Source organism: Chlorocebus sabaeus, chromosome 6 (assembly GCF_047675955.1).
Source record: "Chlorocebus sabaeus isolate Y175 chromosome 6, mChlSab1.0.hap1, whole genome shotgun sequence".
Taxonomy (NCBI): Eukaryota; Metazoa; Chordata; class Mammalia; order Primates; family Cercopithecidae; genus Chlorocebus; species Chlorocebus sabaeus.
Genome location: NC_132909.1, coordinates 9,909,074 through 9,930,254, shown reverse-complemented (window position 1 = coordinate 9,930,254; position 21,181 = coordinate 9,909,074). Strand labels below are relative to the sequence as shown.

General features: G+C 48.0%; 1 protein-coding gene across 4 annotated transcripts in view; it reads right to left on the bottom strand.

The window, feature by feature from the left end:
- Positions 1-21,181, bottom strand: part of PLA2G4C (phospholipase A2 group IVC) — a 54,483-nt gene that overhangs the window by 5,729 nt on the left and 27,573 nt on the right. For 3 of the 4 annotated variants that reach the window (XM_037991332.2, XM_073016243.1, XM_073016244.1), the window contains 5 exons: positions 19,436-19,489; positions 16,777-16,884; positions 11,234-11,329; positions 8,273-8,427; positions 1,269-1,440 (listed from right to left, as the gene is read on the bottom strand). In XM_037991332.2, coding sequence (XP_037847260.1) covers positions 1,269-1,440; positions 8,273-8,427; positions 11,234-11,329; positions 16,777-16,884; positions 19,436-19,489 — 585 coding nt within the window. Of the gene's footprint in view, positions 1-1,268; positions 1,441-4,000; positions 8,111-8,272; positions 8,428-11,233; positions 11,330-16,776; positions 16,885-19,435; positions 19,490-21,181 lie in introns of those variants that run through there. The other variant, XM_037991333.2, reaches the window with a different exon arrangement.

Below are 21,181 nucleotides of genomic sequence, written 5' to 3'. Positions count from 1 at the left end.
CTGCCCCCACTTGGCCTCCCAAAGTGCTGGGATTACAGGTGTGAGCCACCGCGCCCGGCCCCCCCGCTTCCTGTCTTCTTTACTACTCCAGCCTGCCTCTCCTGGAACTACGGCTGATGCAGCATAGGTAACCAATAAGTGTTTGTTAAATGAAGGAAGAAAACAGACACAATTTATCCCTAATGGGAGTCTCATCGCAGGAGACATGATTGACAAGCTAAAAGGAGTCCACTGTGGGAAGTGGTACAATCAGGTCCTGGAGTACCACCTATCCTGGATTCTAGGCCTTCCAGGCAGCTGCTCACCTGAGACTGGATGAGGAATGTGGGATGTCCAGGTGGAAGGCGTTGGATATTCAGGTAGGACAAGAATACTGCAGAGAGGCAGCAACATGCAGAGGCACGCAAGACTAAGAGAGGCAGCCTGGCAACCCCCAGGCCCAAGGGTGGACAGGATGATTCACTGGACCATCAGATGTTGGAGCATAACGAGATGTCCCCCAGGGCACAGGGCAGATCCATTCAGCCTGGCCTGGTGTTGATATGGTTTGGCTGTGTCCCCACCCAAATCTCATCTTGAATTGTAGTTCCCATAATCCCCAAGTGTCGTGGGAGGTAATTGAAGCATGGAAGTGGTTACCTTCATGCTGTTCTCGTGACAGTGAGTGAGTTCTCACGAGACTTGATGATATGTATTTATTTATTTGTTTGAGAAGGAGTCTCGCTCTGTTGCCAGGCTGGAGTGCAGTAGCGTGATCCCGGCTCACTGCAACCTCTGCCTCCCAGGTTCAAGCAATTCTCCTGCCTCAGTCTCCTGAGTAGCTGGGATTACAGACACGCGACACCATGCCCAGCTAATTTTTTTTTTTTTTTTTTTTTTTTGTATTTTTAGTAGAGACAGGGTTTCAATGTGTTAGCCAGGATGGTCTCGATCTCCTGACCTTGTGATCCACCTGCCTCGGCCTCTCAAAGTGCTGGGATTACAGGCGTGAGCCACCGCGCCCGAATGATCTGATGGTTTTATAAGCATCTGGCAATTCCCCTGCTGGCACTCACTTCTCCTTCCTGCTGCCTTGTGAAGAAGGTGCCTTGCTTCCCCTTCTCTTTCCACCATGATTGTAAGTTTCCTGAGGCCTCTCCGGCCATGCTGAACTGTGAGTCAATTAAACCTTCCTTCGTAAATTACCCAGTCTCAGGCATGTCTTTATTAGCAGTGTGAGAATAGACTAACACAGGTGGCTTCTCAACCTGCTTCTCCCCTGCACCTACCTCCACAGGCATCTGTGTTGAACAGGGGGAAATGCATCACCACTGGTCCAGTTTCTCCTTTCAGGATGTAGCAGCTGGCGGGGGCCTTGGACCACAAATCCAGCTTAGCCTCTTCTACGTGGGGAAAGGGGATCTTGTGGCGGCGGCAATAGTCAGTGGTAGCCCGGATGGTCTGAGAAGGAGGCAATAAGAAACTGTTGCAAGACCTCTCCCAGAAGACCCCCGGGGCCTGGAGACCTGACAGGACCTCAGCTAACAGTCCAGACACACGACAGAGCAGGGCTCAGCTTGGACAGGGACAACATCTTCTGTAAGGGAAGGAGTGAGCCTCTGCCATCACTCGCACACCGAGCCCACCTGGAGACAATATTTGCAAGGTTAGAGAGTAACCTTTCGGGCTGGGGGCTGTGGGACTCAGAGGACAAGGAAAATGGTGCCTAGATGAGGTTTTGAATCCCAGCTCTGCCACCGAAAGATGCTGGAGACCTCATCTCTACAATAATTTTTTTTTTTTTCAATTAGCCAGGCACAGGGGCATGCACGGGTAGCCCTAGCTACTCAGGAAGCTGAGATGGGAAGACCATTCGAGCCCAGGGGCCCAGAGAGATGTGTGGTATGGGTGCATCTCACCATCTCTGCAAAGGAGCTCTGTAATATCCACCTCACAGGGGTATTTGGAAGATAAATGAGATATTCTCCATCATCACTGTGTAACAGAAATACAATGTCACCGTGAAGGTACTTTTCTTTTGTTTTCTTATTTTTGAGATGGAGTTTCACTCTTGTTGCCCAGGCTGGAGTGCAATGGCTCAATCTCGGTTCACCGCAACCTCTGCCTCCCGGGTTCGAGCGATTCTCCTGCCTCAGCCTCCCGAGTAGCTGGGTTTACAGACATGTGCCACCATGCCCGGTTAATTTTGTATTTTTGGTAAAGACGGGGTTTCTCCATGTTGGTCAGGCCGGGGATCCTCAGGTGATCCACCCGCCTCGGTTTCCCAAGGTGCTGGGATTACAGGAGTGAGCCACCGCGCCTGGCCATAAAGTACTTTTCTATTGTCTACTTGCTGCACTTGAAGACAGCAAAAAGAAGTAGGATAAATTAATTTTAAAAATAAATTTTAAATAAAGGTGACAGCATGGGGAAACTTAATGACAAGTAGTTTCTCAGTTGTAACAAATTTCATTTATTCTTTTTCCTATGACCTCCTTCCCTGCTGTCTTGAAGCAGAGCAAAAGGACACTGCATGTCTCATTACTGTAGCACTGAGGTTACTGATGTTACATAAAACACATGTCAGTCTCTGTCTTAGAAAGGCATCCGTTCAGTTCTGCAAGCTAACTGACAAAACTAAGCAAGGAGAATAAAGATAAATGTGGGCCAGCCGTGGTGGCTCACATCTACAATCCCAGCACTTCGGGAGGCCGAGGTGGGCAGATCACCTGAGGTCAGGAGTTTGAGACCAACCTGGCCAACACGGTGAAACCCCATCTCTATTAAAAATACAAAAATTAGCCAGGCATGGTAGCGGACGCCTGTAGTCCCAGCTACTCGGGAGGCTGAGACAGGACAATCGCTTGAACCCGGGAGGCAGAGGTTGCGGTGAGCCCAGATAGCGCCATTGCACTCCAGCCTGGGCGACAAGAGTGAGACTCTGTCTCAAAAAAAGAAACAAAAAAAAAAAAAACCCAAAAAGATAGGCTGGGCATGGTGGCTCACGGCTCATGCCTGTAATCCCAGCACTTTGGGAGGCTGAGGTGGGCAGATCACGAGGTCAAGAGATCGAGACCATCCTGGCTAACACAGTGAAACCCCATCCCTACTAAAATTGCAAAAAATTAGCCAAGCATGGTGGCAGGCACCTGTAGTCCCAGCTACTCAGGAGGCTGAGACAGGAGAATCACTGGAACATGGGAGGCAGAGATTGCAGTGAGCCCAGATAGCACCATTGCACTCCAGTCTGGGTGATAAGAAGGAGCCTCTGTCTCAAAAAAAAAAAAAAAGATAAATGTATAAGTGTTTTTCCAAGAACAGAAAACCAAATACTGCATGTTCTCACTTCTAAGTGGGAGCCGAATGATGAGAACACATGGACACACAGAGGGGAACAACACACACTGGGGCGCAGCACTGGCTGGAGGGTGGGAGGAGGGAGAGGACCAGGAGCTATAACTAATGGATACTAGGCTTAATACCTGGATGATGAAATAATCGGTACAACAAATCCCCAGGACACAAGTTTACCTTTGGAACAAACCTGTACTTGAACCCCTGAACTTACAAGTTAAAAAAAGATCAGTGTGTGTTTTGCACACAAATGCAGACTTTGCATAACCACATGACTTCATAGTTGCGATCTCAAGAAAAAGGACATTTCTCCTTTATCTTGTTCTTGCAGCTAACAAAAGAATACTTTAAATTTCTAAGCTTCTGAAGTGTTAGAGGAAGAGATGGCCCAGTAAAGATGTCAGAGGAATGTCTTATCCTTTTAGCATGTGGTTATTTTTCCTTATGTACTCAAAAGTGACTTCTTTGTTCAGAGGACTAGTGTTACAACTAGAAACCACTTATTAGCAAAAGGAGTTGCAGTCTCAACAAGTGTTTCTTCTTCTCCTTCTCCTTCCTGTTCCTCTCCTCCTCCTCCTCCTTCTTCCTCTTCCTCTCCTTCTCCTTCTCCTCCTCCTCCTCCTTCTCCTCCTCCTCCTCCTTCTCCTCCTCCTCCTCCTTCTTCCTCTTTCTCTTCCTCTTCTTCTTTTTTTTTTTTTTGACAGAGTCTCACTCTGTTGCCTAGGCTGGAGTACAGTGGCACAATCTCAGCTCACTGCAACCTCTGCCTCCCAGGTTCAAGTGATCCTCCTGCCTCAGACTCCGTAGTAGCTGGGATTACAGGCACGTGCCACCATGCCTGGCTAATTTTTGTATTTTTAGTTTAGTTGTATTTAGGGTTTCGCCATGTTGGCCAGGCTGGTCTCGAACTCCTGACCTCGGGTGATCCACTCACTTCTGCCTCCCAAAGTGCTGGGATTACAGGTGTGAGCCACCGCACCCGGCCTCTTCTCCTTATTTTATATTGAGTTGAATATTTGACTCTAACACTTTCCTACATATACTTATCTTTAGAGACAGGATCTTGCTGTGTCACCCAGGCTGGAGTGCAGGGTGCAATCATGGCTTACTGCAGTCTCAAGCTCCTAGGCCCAGGGGATCCCATCTCAACCTCCTAAGTAGCTGGGACTACAGGTGTGAGCCACCATGCCCATCTAATTAAAAAAAATTTTTTTTTGGCCAGACGTGGTGGCTCACGCCTGTAATCCCAGCACTTTGGGAGGCTGAGGTGGGCGGGTCACCTGAGGTCAGGAGTTCAAGACCAGCCTGACCAACATGGAGAAACCCCATCTCTACTAAAAATACAAAAATTAGCCAGGCGTGGTGGCACATGCCTGTAATCCCAGCAACTCATGAGGCTGAGGCAGGAGAATCGCTTGAACCTGGGAGGCGGAGGTTGCAGTGAGCCCAGATCTCTCCATTGCACTCCAGCCTGGGCAACAAGAGCAAAACTCCGTCTCAAAAGAAAAAAAAAAATTTTGTGTAGAGGTGGGGTCTTGCTATGTTGCTCAGGCTGGTCTCAAATTGCTGACTTCAAGTGATCCTCCCACCTTGGCCTACCAAAGCACTGAGATTACAGGAGTGAGCCACCACACCCAGCCACTTTTCTACACATAAAACAGAAATCTCATGAAGGTGCTTCATAATTGTATTACAGAGGAATTTACTCTCATAAGTACCTTTTAAAGATTTGACATTTGTCTGGGCATTGTGGCTCACGCCTATAATCCCAGCACATTGGGAAGCTGAGGTGGGCAGATCACCTGAGGTCAGGAGTTCAAGACCATCCTGGCCAACATGGTGAAACCCTGTCTCTACTAAAAAAACAAAAATTAGCCATGCATGGTGGCACACGCCTGTAATCCCAGCTACTCGGGAGGCTGAGGCAAGAGAATCACTTGAACCCAGGAGGCAGAGGTTGCAGTGAGCCAAGATCGCATCTCAAAAACAAACAAACAAAAAAGATTTGACATTCAACTATAGCATCTACATGTTGGTTAGTTTTCTTACAAGCCCCATCATGGAAATAATTAAAGATGAATTTGAGAAAAATGAATAAAACTTAGATGATCAGGTTCCGTTAAATTGTTATAGATATATCTTGCTTAAATTTCTGTTTATTAATTTGTAACCACCCAATTACATTAAGCACATTGGAAGGAAAAAGTTTTATCTCATGCAATATGTCAAAAGTATGACTGCCTCGATGTGTAATCAATTGTGATGGTGAATATTAGGTGTCGACTTGATTGGACTGAAGGGTGCCTAGAAAGCTGCTATTGTTTCCGGGTGTGTCTGTGAGGGTGCTGTCAGAGGAGATGAGCATTTGAGTCGGTGGACTGGGAGAGGGAGACCCACCCTCAGTGTGGGTGGGCACCCTCCAGTTGGCTGCCAGTGTGACTAGAACAAAGCAGGCGGAAGAAGGTGGGAGAAGCTGGCTTGCTGGGTCCTCTGGCTTTCATCTTTCTCCTGTGCTGGATGCTTCCTGCCCTTGAACATCACACTCCAGGTTTTTTGGCCTTTGGACGCTTAGATTTACACCAGAGGCTCGCCAGGGACTCTAGGGCCTTTGGCTACAGACTGAAGGCTGCACCGTGGGCTTCCCTACTTTTTTTTTCTTTTTTTTGACATGGAGTTTTGCTCTTGTTGCCCAGCTTGGAGTGCAATGGCACAATCTTGGTTCACTGCAACCTCCGCCTCCTGGGTTCAAGTGATTCTCCTGCCTCAGCCTCCCAAAGTGCTGGAATTACAGGCACCTGTCACCACGCCCAGCTACATTTTCTATTGTTAGTAGAGATGGGGTTTCACCAGGTTGGCCAGGCTGGTCTCGAACTCCTGACCTCAGGTGATCCGCCTGCCTCAGCCTCCCAAAGTGCTGGGGTTACAGGCGTGAGCCACTGCGCCCGGCTGGGCTTCCCTACTTTTGAGGCTTTCAGACTCGGACTGAGGCATTATTGGTTTGTTTCTTCCTCAGCTGCAGACGGCCTATTGTAGGGCTCCACCTTGTGATCACGAAACTCCCTTTCATCTAGACATAGGTCCTAGTGGTTCTGTCCCTCTGGAGAAACCTGCCTAGTACGTCAATATACCAATCATGAATAAGGTCTTCTACGTGCGTTTTCCATACGCGGTCATTGACATCCGAGGTGTATTTTATCCTCACAGCACACCTCATCTTGGGCCAGGCACATCTCAAGTGCTCAAACGCCACATGTGGCCGGCAACCACAGTACTGGACAGCGTAGGTCTCCGAAGTCATCTTTGATTGAAGTTTAACAAATGCTGCTGTTTTTCTTACCATGACTCTTGCTATTCTCATCATCACCAGATACGCATTGTTGTTCATCCTGAACACCAGCTGTGGACCAGGCATGGTGCAGACGCTCTGCAGATCTCCTGTGAGCCAGATGATGTGATTCCCATTTTCAGGATGAGAAAACTGAGGCTCAGAGGTTAAGCCTATCGCTCGGGGTCATGCAGCAGAGATTTGGCAGAAAAGGACTGCCAAGACCTTGATAGTTCCAGCTTTATCATATTGTCTTGGGATCTTTATTTCAGCAGAAATCCTAAGACCAGAAAGCCTGGGTATTCCAGGGCCCAGGGTCTAGAAAGATGGTGACAAGTGGGTTTTGGCTCATGGCCTGGGGAGGAGGATGGATGTTCCTAATTCATATTACAGAATGTAAACTGATAGATGTGTGTGAATATAAGTATATATTACATTACACATAAATATAATAGATGATATGTTTTACCACGATTATTTTATATATACTACTATGTATTGATATATATCATGTAATAGTTAAATATTATGTACATGTATATTGTATGTGTATATATTTTTAAAGAAAATAGCTGGGCAGGGTGGCTTGTGCCTGTAATCCTAGCCTTGGGTGGTAGGAGAATTGCGTGAGGCCAGGAGTTCAAGACCAGCCTGGGCAACATAGCAAGACCCTGTCTCTAAAACAGTTTAGAAAACCAGCCTGGTGTGGTGTGTGCCTGCGGTGCCAGCTACTTGGAAGGGTGAGGTGGGAGGATCACTTGAGCCCAGGAGGTTGAGGCTGCAGTGAGCTATGATCACACCACTGCACTCCAGCCTGGGCGATAGGGTGTGACCCAGTCTCCAAAGGAGGGCAGGGCAGGGCAGGGCAGAGAAGGGGAGGGGAGGGGAGGAGAGGAGAGGAAAGAAGAGGAGGAAAATGTTTATAAACCCCACAGTAAATGGTAGGCACTGTGCTAAACACTTCACATGTATTAACAAGTATTAATTTAAACCACAGAACAACTCCTGGGGGAGCCATCGTTAGCCCAGTTTTACAGCTGAGGAAACCGAGAGGCACAGAAGTTACATACATTGGATCAGGCCACACAGCTGGTAAGTGCCAGACTGGGGATATGAAGGCAGGGATAACGGATCCTAGTGGTCACGGTGAAGGTGCAATGTATGCTAAGGACGAATATACTTGCGTATGTTCTCACTCAGCAAACATTTATCGAGGGCCCCTATTTGCCCAGGAAGCCCAGATGAGCAGGAAGACACGCCCTCGGGGCTGGAGACATGCACACCTGGCGAAGGAGGTGCACAGGTGAGGAGCTAGATTGTCGCAGGTCAAACTGGTATGAATGGGCAGGCAAGGCGCAGAAGTGGGGAGAGTCATCTGCCAGGAAGAGGGGCCCGGGAAGGTCTGGGATGGCTTTGGATCAGAAGCTCGTTGGATGTGGCCAACTGCGGGTGCTTCGGGAGCAATGGGTGAGTTGATTTGGCTCTCAGGACTTCCCAGCCAGTACCTCCCGACCGCCCACTTTCCACTTTCCGCATCCTCAGTTCCTCCTCAAAGTCAGCTTCACTGCAGCCCACCTCCCACCCAGGACCGGCCCCAAGGCCCTTCTCGATTACCTCGAAAGGATCTCCGGCACTGAAGTCGAAGGAGAGGATGAGGTGAACCTCCCGTGTTGGGGGCAGCACAAGTGGGAAGGGAGTGTTGATGGCTAAACCAGCATCCACCAGGTGGAGGTGCTTCCGGCTACTCATTGTCTTGTCCCGGATGCCACCTGCGGTGCCCAGGAAGAAAGAAGATCAGCTGCTTCCAGGGACTGAAAGCAGGACTTGTAAATGGAAGGCAGGGAGGGGGATGGGAAAATGATTATTGTCAGTGTAGACAGCAGTTGTGAGGTTGCCCACTAGGAGCGGACTTCTGTCTCTTCCCAGATTCATATGTTGAAGCCCTGGCCGGGCGCGGTGCCTCACGCCTGTAATCCCAGCACTTTGGGAGGCTGAGGCGGGCGGATCACTTGAGGTCAGGAGTTCGAGACCAGCCTGGCCAACACGGTGAAACCCTGTCTCTACTAAAAATACCAAGATTAGCTGGGCGTGGTGGCGTGTGCCTGTAATCCCAGCTACTCGGGAGGCTGAGCCAGGAGGATCACTTGAACCCATGAGGCGGAGGTTGTACAGAGCTGAGATCACGCCACTGCACTCCAGCCTGGGTGACAGAGCGAGACTCCATCTCCAAATAAATAATTAAACAAATAAACAAACACATGTTAAAGCCCTTGCCCCCACTACCTTAGAATGTGACTGTATTTGGAGACAGGGTCTTTAAAGAAGTAATTAATGGGGTTTTTGGCGTGAAGTTCCAAACAAAGCTGCCTTCTCAGCAGCCATACGTGAGAATGTTGTTAACCCAGTATTTCTGAGACAGGTCTCGGTCAGCGTAGAAAGTTTATTTTGCCAAGGTTAAGGACGCACGCCTGTGACGCAGTCTCAGGAGGTCATGATGACATGTGCCCAAGGCGGTTGGGGCAGAGCTTGGTTTAGACATTTTAGGGAGACCTGAGACGTCAATACATGTAAGATGAACACTGGTTCGGTCTGGAAAGGTGGGACAACTCAAAGCAGTGGGGGGGCTTCCAGGTCACAGGTAGATAGGAAGTAAATGGTTGCATTCTTTTTTTTTTTTTTTTTTGAGATAGAGTCTAGCTCTGTCGCCTAGGCTGGAGTGCAGTGGCCGGATCTCAGTTCACTGCAAGCTCCACCTCCTGGGTTTACGCTATTCTCCTGCCTCAGCCTCCCGAGTAGCTGGGACTACAGGCGCCCGCCACCTCGCCCGGCTAGTTTTTTGTATTTTTTTAGTAGAGATGGGGTTTCACCAACTTAGCCAGGATGGTCTCGATCTCCTGACCTCGTGATCCGCCCGTCTCGGCCTCCCAAAGTGCTGGGATTACAGGCTTGAGCCACCGCGCCCGACCCTGAACCCATTTTTCAGGTTAACTTTGGAGTGCCCTGGCTGAGAGGAGAGGTCCATTCAGATGGTTGGGTGGTGGGGAGCTTAGAATTTTACTTTTGATTTACACTCTCATATATTGCTACTGAGAAAGCAACTTCATCCACGCCCTTCAGAGAGAAATTTGAAGCTAAAACACTCATTGCCATGATCCAGTGACTCGACGCTTGAAAGTGTATTCTGAGGCCATAAGACCCGGCAGCTGTGTGGCATGGTGAAAAGACACAGCTCAAGTCCTGTGTCTCTGGCAGGAAGCACCCTGGGAAAAGTGAGCAGGACTGACATCCAGCCAGGGTTCCCTTCCCAGGCCACACACAGCCCTGGCCAAGGGGGCATATTTTAGAATTCACCCCCCTGAGAGATGTACCTTTTCCCGAGTTGCACAAGGGCAACAGGGCCACAAACATAAAGATGTTCACTATAGTCTTGTAACAAAAGAGTGGGGAAGGCTAGGTGTGGGGTGGCTCACACCTATAATCCCAGCACTTTGGGAGGCCGAGGTTGGAGGCTGGCTTGAGCCTAGGAGTTCAAGATCAGTCTGGGCAACACAGTGAGACCCCATCTCTATGGAAAATAAAAACAAAAATTAGCCGGGCATGATGCTGTGTGCCTGTGTTCCCAGCTACTCGGGAGGCTGAAATGGGAGGATTGCTTGAGCTGGGAAGGCCGAGGCTGCAGTGAGCCATGATTGCACCACTGCATTCCCAACCTGGGAAACAGAGCAAGACACACACACACACACACATACACACACACACACACACACAGAGGAGTGGTGCAGGGACTGGCATGGCCATAGGAGATGATCTCTACCAGCCATGAACACTGGAGCTTATGGAGACTATTAAATGGCCTTAGTGTGAGTTCCCAGGAGGCTGACATCAATTCCGCCTGAATGACAGGGTCAGCCCCATGAAGGGAAAACCCATACAAGTGTTTTTTGTTTGTTTGTTTGTTTGTTTGTTTTTAAGATAGTATCTCTCTCTGTCTCCAGGCTGGTGTGCAGTGGGATGATCTCGGCTCACTGCAACCTTTGCCTCCTGGATTCAAACGACTCTCCTGCCTTAGCCTCCCGAGTATCTGGGACTACAGGCACCCGCCACCATGTCCGGCTAATTTTTGTATTTTTAGTAGAGTCAGGGTTTTACCATGTTGGCCAAGCTGGTCTTGAACTCCTGACCTCAAGTGATCCGCCCACCTCGGCCTCCCAAACTGCTGGGATTACAGGCGTGAGCCACTGCGCTGGCTCATAGAAGTGTTTTTTTTAAGACCAGGTCCTGGGACTAGCTGACAAGAAATTAGGGTTTTCTGCATTTTTGCAAAACCAGAGAAAACCATCAGTGAGGCTTTTCACGATGACTGGAACTCGCAGCGAGGCCACACATTTTTCAGTATGGACCACACCACTGAGCGAAGGTTCCCCTAATCAGACCCCTGGGCACCTTGACACCAGCCCCGCTCCAAAGCTCTGGTGAAGGACCAGTCTCGGATTGTTCCAGGCCCCACCCCTTCCCCTACTCCAGCCCATTCACATGCATGGACAGACCAGGGCGGTGGGAGGAGGGTCTTCTCACCGTGTTTGTACAGGAAGTTGTGAGTGGTTCCCCATTCCCACTTGGAAGCGCAAATGCCTGTTTTTCTCACAAAATCCAAAAAGTCACTGACTGAGCCTAGAGAAAGAAGCCGAGACAGCCACGGTGAGTACTGGAGACTGAGTAGTTTCTGCCCCCACCAAAGTCATACGTGGAAGCCCTCATCCCCCATGGGGTTGTATTTGGAGACAGGGCCTTTAAAGAGGTCATTCTCAGCCGGGCGCGGTGGCTCGTGCCAGGAATCCCAGCGCTTTGGGAGGCCGAGGTGGACAGATCACAATGTCAAGAGATTAAGACCATCCTGGCGGACATGGTGAAACCCCGTCTCTTCTAAAAATACAAAAATGAGCTGGGCGTGGTGGTGGGCGCCTGTAGTCCCAGCTACTTGGGAGGCTGAGGCAGGAGAATCACTTGAACCTGGGAGGTGGAGGCTGAAGTGAGCTGAGATTGCGCCACTGCACTCCAGCCTGATGACAGAGCGAGACTCTGTCTTATCATCACTCATCATCACTCGCCCTCAGAGAAATGCAAATCAAAACCACAATGAGATACCATCTCACACCAGTTAGAATGGCAATCATTAAAAAGTCAGGAAACAACAGGTGGAGAAACAGGAACACTTTTACACTGTTGGTGGGACTGTAAACTAGTTCAACCATTGTGGAAGACAGTGTGGCAATTCCTCAAGGATCTAGATCCAGAAATAGCATTTTACCCAGCCATCCCATTACTGGGGATATACCCAAAGGATTATAAATCATGCTGCTATAAAGACACATGCACATATATGTTTATTGCAGCACTATTCACAATAGCAAAGACTTGGAACCAACCCAAATGTCCATCAGTGACAGACTGGATTAAGAAAATGTGGCACATATACACTATGGAATACTATGCAGCCATAAAAAAGGATGAGTTCATGTCCTTTGTAGGGACATGGATGCAGCTGGAAACCATCACTGTCAGCAAACTATCGCAAGAACAGAAAACCAAACACCACACGTTCTCACTCCTAGGTGGGAATTGAACAATGAGAACACTTGGACACAGGAAGGGGAACATCACACACTGGGGCCTATTGTGGGGTGGGGGAAAGGGGAAGGGATAACATTAGGAGATATACCTAATGTAAATGACGGGTTAATGGGTGCAGCACACCAACGTGGCACATGTATTCATATGTAACAAACCTGCACGTTGTGCACATGTACCCTAGAACATAAAGTATAATAAAACAATAAAAAAATAAAATAAAATCTAAAAAAAAAAAAAAAGAGAGTCATTCATCATAACTGAGGTCATGAGAGTGGGATCCTAATTCAATAGGACTGGGGTCTTTATGAGAAGAGGAAGAGCACCAGGCGCCAGAGTAATCCCAGGACTTAGGGAGGCCGAGGTGAGAGGATCGCTTGAGCCCAGAAGTTGGAGACCAGCTTGGGCAAGATAGTAAGACTGCATCTTTACAAAAATAAAATAAAATAAAATAAAAAATAAAATAAGCAAATTAGCTGGGCATATTAATGCAAGCCTGTGGTCCCAGCTATTCAGAGGCTGAGGCAGGAGGATCACTTGAACCCGGGAGTTCAAGGCTGAAGTGAACTATGATTGTGCCACTGCACTCCAGCCTGGGGAACAGAGTGAGACATTGTATCAAAAAAAAACAAACAAAAAAAAAAACAAAGAAAACACGAAGAATGCATGTGCACAGAGGAAAGGTCGGGCTGGGAGGATACGGTGAGAAAGCGGCCGTTCATCTGCAAGCCACGGAGAGAGGCCTCAGGAGAAACCAGCCCCGCTGGCACCTTGATCTTGGACTTCCTGCCTGCAGAATTGTGAGAAAATAAGGCCGGGCACAGTGACTCACACCTGTAATTCCAGCACTTTGGGAGGCCCAGGTGGGTGGGTCACTTGAGGTCAGGGGTTCGAGACCAGCTTGGACAACATGGGGAAACCCCTGTCTCAAAAAAAGAAAAAAAAAAAAAAAGGCCAGGTGCAGTGGCTCACACCTGTAATCCCAGCACTTTGAGAGGCCCAAGTGGGCGGATCATGAAGTCAGGAGATCGAGACTATCCTGGCTAACATGGTGAAACCCCGTCTCTACTAAAAATACAAAAAATTAGCCGGGTGTGATGGCAGGCGCCTGCAGTCCCAGCTGTTCGGGAGGCTGAGGCAGGAGAATGGTGTGAATCCGGGAGGCGGAGCTTGCAGTGAGCAGAGATCTTGCCACTGCACTCCAGCCTGGGCGACAGAGCAAGACTCCATCTCAAAAAAAAAAAAAAAAAAAAGAACCGTGAGAAAATAAAAAGCCTTTAGTTGAAGCCACCCCGCCTGTGGTATTTGCTAGGGCAGGAGAGCTGACAAATCCGGCGAGCTGGGAAAGGTTGGCATCCAGGAGCCTCGGGGTCCTGGCCATCTGATCCAGCATCTGTCATTGAGCCACTGCTGAGACACGACTTTGGGCCATTGGGGTGGAGGGAGTTGGCAAGGAAAAGATGGAGATTTAATGACCGTATGATCACCTGTGTACCTGGGGAAATGAGCTTGTTTCCTTTAGGTTCATGGGGGAGGACGATGCAGAATGTTCCAGGAGCTGTTCTAAAGTGCCCAGCACATTTTCCTGTGCTCCCGTCCTCAGCCTAAGGGGCTGCCAAGTCACTGAGGCATAAACCAGGTCATCACCCCAGACTTCTGCCTCTTCCTCACCCTCACACCGGACTATCACCAAGACCTGCCAGTTCCACCTCCTGATCATCTTTTCAGTGTCTCTGCTCCTCCCAATCTCAGCTGCCAGGACCTTATGCAGTATCTTTTCCATCCAGGATGCAACACAGCCTCCCGCTCTGATTTCCTTCTTCCTGGTTTTCTAGCCTCAATCCTTTCTCTGAACAGCATGGGCAGAGCGGTAAGAGAGCAAAGCTAGTAGGGAGGTGGGTGCTTGAGCTAGATGCCGATTTGAATTTGACTTCATCACTCATTAGCTGTGAGACCCTGAGCACGTTACTTTTATTTATTTATTTTTTTCTTGAGACAGAGTCTCAGACTGGAGTGCAGTGGTGCAATCTCAGCTCACTGCAACCTCCGCCTCCTGGGCTCAAGGGATTCTCCCGCCTCAGTCTCCCGAGTAGCTAGGACTACAGGCACCCACCACTACACCCGGCTAAATATTTTTTTTGTATTTGTAGTAGAGAAGGGGTTTTACCATGTTGGCCGGGCTGGTCTCGAACTCCTGACCTCAGGTGATCCACCCACCTTGGCCTCCCAAAGTGCTAGGATTATGAGCATGAGCCACTGCACCGGGCCCCAGAGCAAGTTACTTAATATCTCTGTTCTCATCTGTAAAACCAGGAAAAGAGTAACGCCTATCCCTTGTAGTTTTTTTTTTTTTTTTTTTTTTTTTTTTGGAGACGGAGTCTCGCTCTGTCGCCCAGGTTGGAGTGCAGTGGCGCGATCTCGGCTCACTGCAAGCTCCGCCCCCCGGGTTCACGCCATTCTCCTGCCTCAGCCTCCCGAGTAGCTGGGACTACAGGCGCCGCCACCTCGCCCGGCTAGTTTTTTGTATTTTTTAGTAGAGACGGGGTTTCACCGTATTAGCCAGGATGGTCTCGATCTCCTGACCTCGTGATCCGCCCGTCTCGGCCTCCCAAAGTGCTGGGATTACAGGCTTGCGTCCCTTGTAGTTTTATGACGAATAAATGAGAGTCTGCCTATAGCACTTAGGATGTTCGAAGGATGGTTTAACATGTCAACTAGGCTAGGCCACAGTAACCAGTTATTTAATCAAACGCTAGCCTAGGTGTGGCTGTGAAGGTATTTTGTAGATGTGGTTGACAGCTACAATCAGTTGACTTCAAGAAGATTATTCTCAGTGATGTGGGTGGGCCTCATCTACTCAGTTGAAGGTTTTAAGGGCAAAACAGTTTGTAGAGAAGAAATTCTGCCCCCAGACTAGAGCACCAAATCCTGTCTCAGGAACGCATTACCATGCCCAGCTAATTTTTTACAAAAAATTTTTGTAGAGATGGGGTCTTGCTATGTTGCTCAAGCTGGTCTTGAATTCCTGGGGTCAAGTGATCTTCCTGCCTCAGCCTCCCAAAGTGCTGGGATTACAGGTGTGAGCCACTGCACCCAGCCCTCTCCATAGAAATTAGCCCAGTCGGGGATGAACTTACCTGTCTATTCTCCATCTCGTCCTCTAGACTGTGAGTCCTCCAGGCAGGCACCTCGTCTGTCATTTCCCCTTTGTCACCCCTACCCCCAGCCTGCTATTAGGAGAGTTATTATTTCATGCTAATGACCCAAGACATCCCAAATGGATGGATGGCCGGGTGGATGGATAGAGGGTGGGCGTATCAGTCCTTTCTTGCTTTGCTATAAAGAAGTACCCGAGGTTGGATAATTTATAAAGAAAAGAGGTTTAATTGGCTCACAGCTCTGGATGCTGTACAGGAAGCGTGGTGCTGGCATCTGCTTCTGGTGGGGCCTCAGGAAGCTTCCAATCATGATGGAAGGTGAAGGGAGAGCAGGTACATCACTTGTCGGGAAGAGGAGAAGAGAGCGAGGGGGACGGTGCCGCACACTTCTAAACAACTGTATCTCACATAAACTCAGAGCAAGCACTCACTAATCACCAAGAGGATGACGCTAAGCCATTCAGGAGGGATCCGTCCCCCTGATCCAATCACCTCCCACCAGGCCCCACCTCCAACACTGGGGATTACGTTTCTTTTTCTTTTAATTTAATTTAATTTTAAGTTCTGGGATACATGTGCAGGACATGCAGATTTGTTACACAGGTAAACGTGTGCCATGGTGGTTTGCTGTACCTATCAACCCATCACCTAGGTATTAAGCCCTGTTTCATTAGCTATTTATCCTGGTGCTCTTCTTCTCCCCACCTACACCCAACAGGCCCCAGTGTGTGCTGTTCCCCTCCCTGTGTTCATGTGTTCTCATCATTCAGCTCCCACTTATAAGTAAGAACATGTGGTGTTTGGTTTTCTGTTCCTGCATTGGTTTGCTGAGGATAATGGCTTCCAGCTCCACCCATGTCCCTGCAAAGGACATGATCTTGTTCCTTTTTCTGGCTGCATAGTATTCCATGGTGTATATGTACCACATTTTCTTTATCCAGTCTATCATTGACGGGCATTTGGGTTGATTCCATGTCTTTGCTATTGTGGATAGTGCTGCAGTGAACATACACGTGCCTGTATCTTTCTAACAGAATGATTTCTATTCCTTTGGGCATATACCCAGTAATGGGATTGCTGGGTCAAATGGCATTTCTGGATCTAGATCCTTGAGGAATTGCCACACTGTCTTCTACAATGGTTGAACTAATTTACATTGGGGGATTATATTTCAACATGAGATTTGGAAGGGAGCAAGCATCCAAACTGTACCAGCGGGACATCTGGTCATGTCCCCTGCAGGACTGGCCCACAGGGGTGGGGAAGAGCAAGAGGAGAGAGAAGGTTGGTGGCACTTACTGTTGATGACACTTATTACACTAGGCACGGTACCTTTACTTTCAGGGTCCTCATCGGGCTGCTCCTGCTTTTCCAGGGAGGTCCTGGTCCAATTCTCGAGCATCTCAGTCAGCCAGTTGTAATTAGGCTCACTGCCTTCATCTACGTCAAGAAACCCAGGTGGTCTCAGATGCTGTCTAAGTACCCTGCCAAGAACACCACAGACCCTGCTCTGCCTCACCTTCTGCAATGCCCTGCGGTTCCTCCCGAGGTGACCTCCTTCTCCAGGTAACCCTCTCTCCCCTTGCCTTCTGCTGACCTCCATGTTACCTTGCTCTCTCTGACTTTCTGGCCTCTTTTTTCCAGCTCCTTCATCTCTGCCTCCACCTCTACTCATCTTTTACATGCTCATCTTCTTCAAGGTTTGAGGCAAAGTCTTCTCCTCTTTATTTATTTATTTATTTATTTATTTGAGACAGAGTCTTGCTCTATTGCCCAGGCTGGAGTGCAATGGGGTAATCTCAGCTCACTGCAACCTCTGCCTCCCAGTTTCAAGCGAATCCCCTGGCTCAGCCTCTGGAGTATCTCGGACTATAGACGTGCACTACCACCAGGCCCGGCTAATTTTTGTATTTTTAGTACAGACAGGGTTTCACCATTTTGGCCAGGCTGGTCTAGAACTCCTGACCTCAAGGTGATCCACCCGCCTCGGCCTCCCAAAGTGCTGGGATTACAGGCATTGAGCTACCATGCCCAGTACCCCCTCTTTTATTTTTATCCACGCTCATGAATTAGATGATGCTCAACTCTCTCTCTCACACACACACTGATAATAGCTCTGCTCACATTTGCTGAGAACATCACCTGCCAGGCTTATCTTGGAGCATTTTGCATAAATTCTACCCTTTAGTCTTCACCACATTCCTTGGAGTGAGCTCTCTGAGGCTTCTTTTATAAGAGATTAATCCGAATCAAGAGGGCTCTACCCTCATGCTCTCAACACCTCCCAAAGGCCCCATCTCTTAATACCATCACCTTGGGGTTGATATTTCTTTGTTGTTGTTGTTGAGACAGGTTCTCACTCTGTCACCCAGGCTGGAGTGCAGTGGCACAGCCACCAGCCTACCATCCCATAACATTCGTTAGCCATTTGTAGGTTGGAGATAGATTCTCCTTCCAGACTTGTCTATAACCAGCATATGGTGAATGCTGATGTCAAAAAACAATATTAAAGCATGTCATGTGGCAAGAAGTTGGCTCTCTGCAACCCAGAAGCGGGTTCCCAGGAATCCAACCCTACTGGTACTCTGATCTTGGACTTCCAGCCTCCAGAACTGAGAAATAAATCTCTGTTGTGGCTAAGCCAGCCAGCCTATGTATGGCACTTTTCTCTAGCAGCCTTCACAACTAAAACAGGGAGCGAGGCATGAAGTGGATACAGGGCTGTGCTCAGGACCTACCTTCACTTCGTACCTGACTGTTGGCCTGTGAAAAAGCAAGAGTACCCTGCTGTGTTCACCACAGTTGCATCTTCCACAAATGGAAGGGAGACTACCTTTGTCAGCCTCCGCTGTAGTTAGGCTGGGGCCATGTGACTGATCCTGGCCAACAGAAGGTGTGTGGAGCTGGTGCCCGCTACTTCCAGGCCTGGCTACAAAAGGCCTTCTGTGGCTCTCCAGCTCTCTCCTCTCATAGAACAGACAAGGAGACCTTGTGCCAAGAGGAGAAGCAATGAGATTCAAGCAGCTTGGCCCAGCGTGGTGGCTCGTGCCTATAATCCCAGCACTTTGAGAGGCCCAGGCAGGCAGATCACTTGAGGTCAGGAGTTCGAGAGCAGCCCGGGTAACATAGTGAAAACTCGTCTCTACTAAAAATACAAAAATTAGACAGGTGTGATGGCAGGTGCCTGTAATCCCAGCTATTTGGGAGGTTGGGGCAGGAGAAAAGCTTGAACCTGGGAGGCAGAGGTTGCAGTGAGCCGAGATAGTGCCACTGCACTCCAGCCTGGGCGACAGAGCTAGACTCTGTCTTTAAAAAAAGAAAAAAAAAAAAAAAAAAAAAAACAGAAAAGAAAGAAAAAAGAGATGCAAGCAGCTTGCATGCCTAAGTCCCCACATGGAGCCAAGCTGCCCTGTAGGAACACTCAACCCATATTGCTTTTTGGGTGAGCAAAATATAAACCCTTTGTGTCTTAAGTCATAGCAATTTGTGGTTTCTTTGTGCAGTACAGTGTCTCCTGAACAAATATAGTCTCCTCCATAATATAATCTAACTTCTCTATACAGAATTCATCTGATACTCTCTTCTTGTTCTCCATACTCCCACCATGGGTCAAGTCTGGCTCTTTCAAGACTCTCAGCCCATGTGGTTTTGGGAAGTATTTTTCCTCTCAATTTGCTAATTGCCTCAGGCTGTTCCCATTTTCTGCTTCTGACACTTGGATCCTAGGCATACCTAGGGTATATCTATGCACATGGTTACAGTGCATAGATATACCCTACATGCATATGGTTACAGCATGTCAGTTTGAACTCTGATCCTGCTTCCACCTGGCTGCGTGGCCTTGGGTACCTGTGAGAGTCCATGTTCCTCTCCATTCCCAAAGGAGCACTACATGAATCAGACACGTACAGTTTTCAGGACAATGGCTGGCTTCAAGCCAGTGTGCAGTCTACACTATCACTAGGGATTTATGACAAAGTAGGATGCTTACCTTTCAGGGCAGGACGTTCCCTTTGCAAACTTTGTTGCAGCCTCAGTAACAGGGCTGCAAAAGAACAGAGGCAGGGGGGATGTTTAACTGTACAGTAAAGTCACCAGTTATAGAAAATACAGATTACCTGCAGGGACATCTCTTTAGTAGAAATGGCAGCCATGGGTTACAGTCTGTTGTGAGAGCTAATTTTGTACCCGTCTTCCAACTCTGTGCTCAGTGACCTCATGTTGGTAGCTTGAAATCTGCCATGATGTGATCAAGTGGGTTTCATACCAGTAATGCAAGGATGGCTTAACATACACAAGTCAACAAATGTGATACATCACAGAAACAGAATTAAAAACAAAAATAATAGGAGATGCAGAAGCATTTCACAAAATCCCGCATCCCTTTATGATTAAAACCCTCAACAAAATCGGTATACGAGAGACATACTTCAATGTAATAAAAGCCATCTATGACAAACCCTACAGCCAACATTACACTGAACAGGGAAAAGTTTAAAGCATTCCCCCTGAGAACTAGAACAAGACAAGGATGCCCACTTTTACCACTTGTATTCAGCATAGTACTGGAAGTCCTAGTCAGAGCCATCAGACAAGAGAAGGAAATGAAGGGCATCTAAACTGGTAAAGAGGAAGTCAAACTGTTACTGTTCACTGATGATATGACTGTACACCTAGAAAACCCTAAAGACTTATCCAAAAAGCTCCTAGATCTGATGAATGAATTCAGTAGAGTTTCAGGATACAGAATCAATGTACACAAATCAGTAGCAATGCTACGTACACCAACAATGACCAAGCTGAGATTCAAATCAAGAGCTCAACCTCTTTTACAACAGCTGCAAAAATAAAATAAAATAAAATACTCAGGAATATACCTAACCAAGGAGGTGAAAGACCGCTACAAGGAAAACTACAAAACACTGCTGAAAGAAATCATAGACGACACAAACAAATGGAAACACATCCCATGCTCATGTGAATCAATATTGTGAAAATGACCATATTGACAAAAGCAATCTACAAATTCAATGTAATTCCCATCAAAATGCTATCATTTTTCACAGAACTAAAAAATCCTAAAATTCTTTTTTTTTTTTTTTTTTTTGAGACATAGTCTCGCTCTGTCACCCAGGCTGGAGTGCAATGGCCGATTTCGGCTCACTGCAACCTCTGCTTCCCAGGTTCAAGCAATTCTCCTGCCTCAGCCTCCCGAATAACTGGGATTACAGGTGCATGCACCATGACTGATTAATTTTTGTATTTTTAGTAGAGACAGGGTTTCGCCATGTTGGTCAGGCTTGTCTCAAACTCCTGACCTCAGGTGATCCACCCGCCTTGGCCTACCAAAGTGCTGGGATTACAGATGTGTGGCTACCATGCCCAGCCACAATCCTAAAATTCATATGAACCAAAAAAGAGCCCGCATAGCCAAAGCAAGACTAAGCAAAAAGAACAAATCTGGAGGCATCACATTACCCAATCAAATTATACTACAAGCCTATAGTTACCAAAACAGCATGGTACTGGTATAAAAGTAGGCATGTAGAACAATGGAACAGAATAGAGAACCCAGAAATAAAGCCAAATACTTACAGCCAACTGATCTTCGACAAAGCAAACAAAAATATAAAGTGGAGGAAGGGACACCTTATTCAACAAATGGTGCAGGGATAACTGGCAAGCCACATGTAGGAGAATGAAGTTGGATCCTTATTTCTCACCTTATACAAAAATC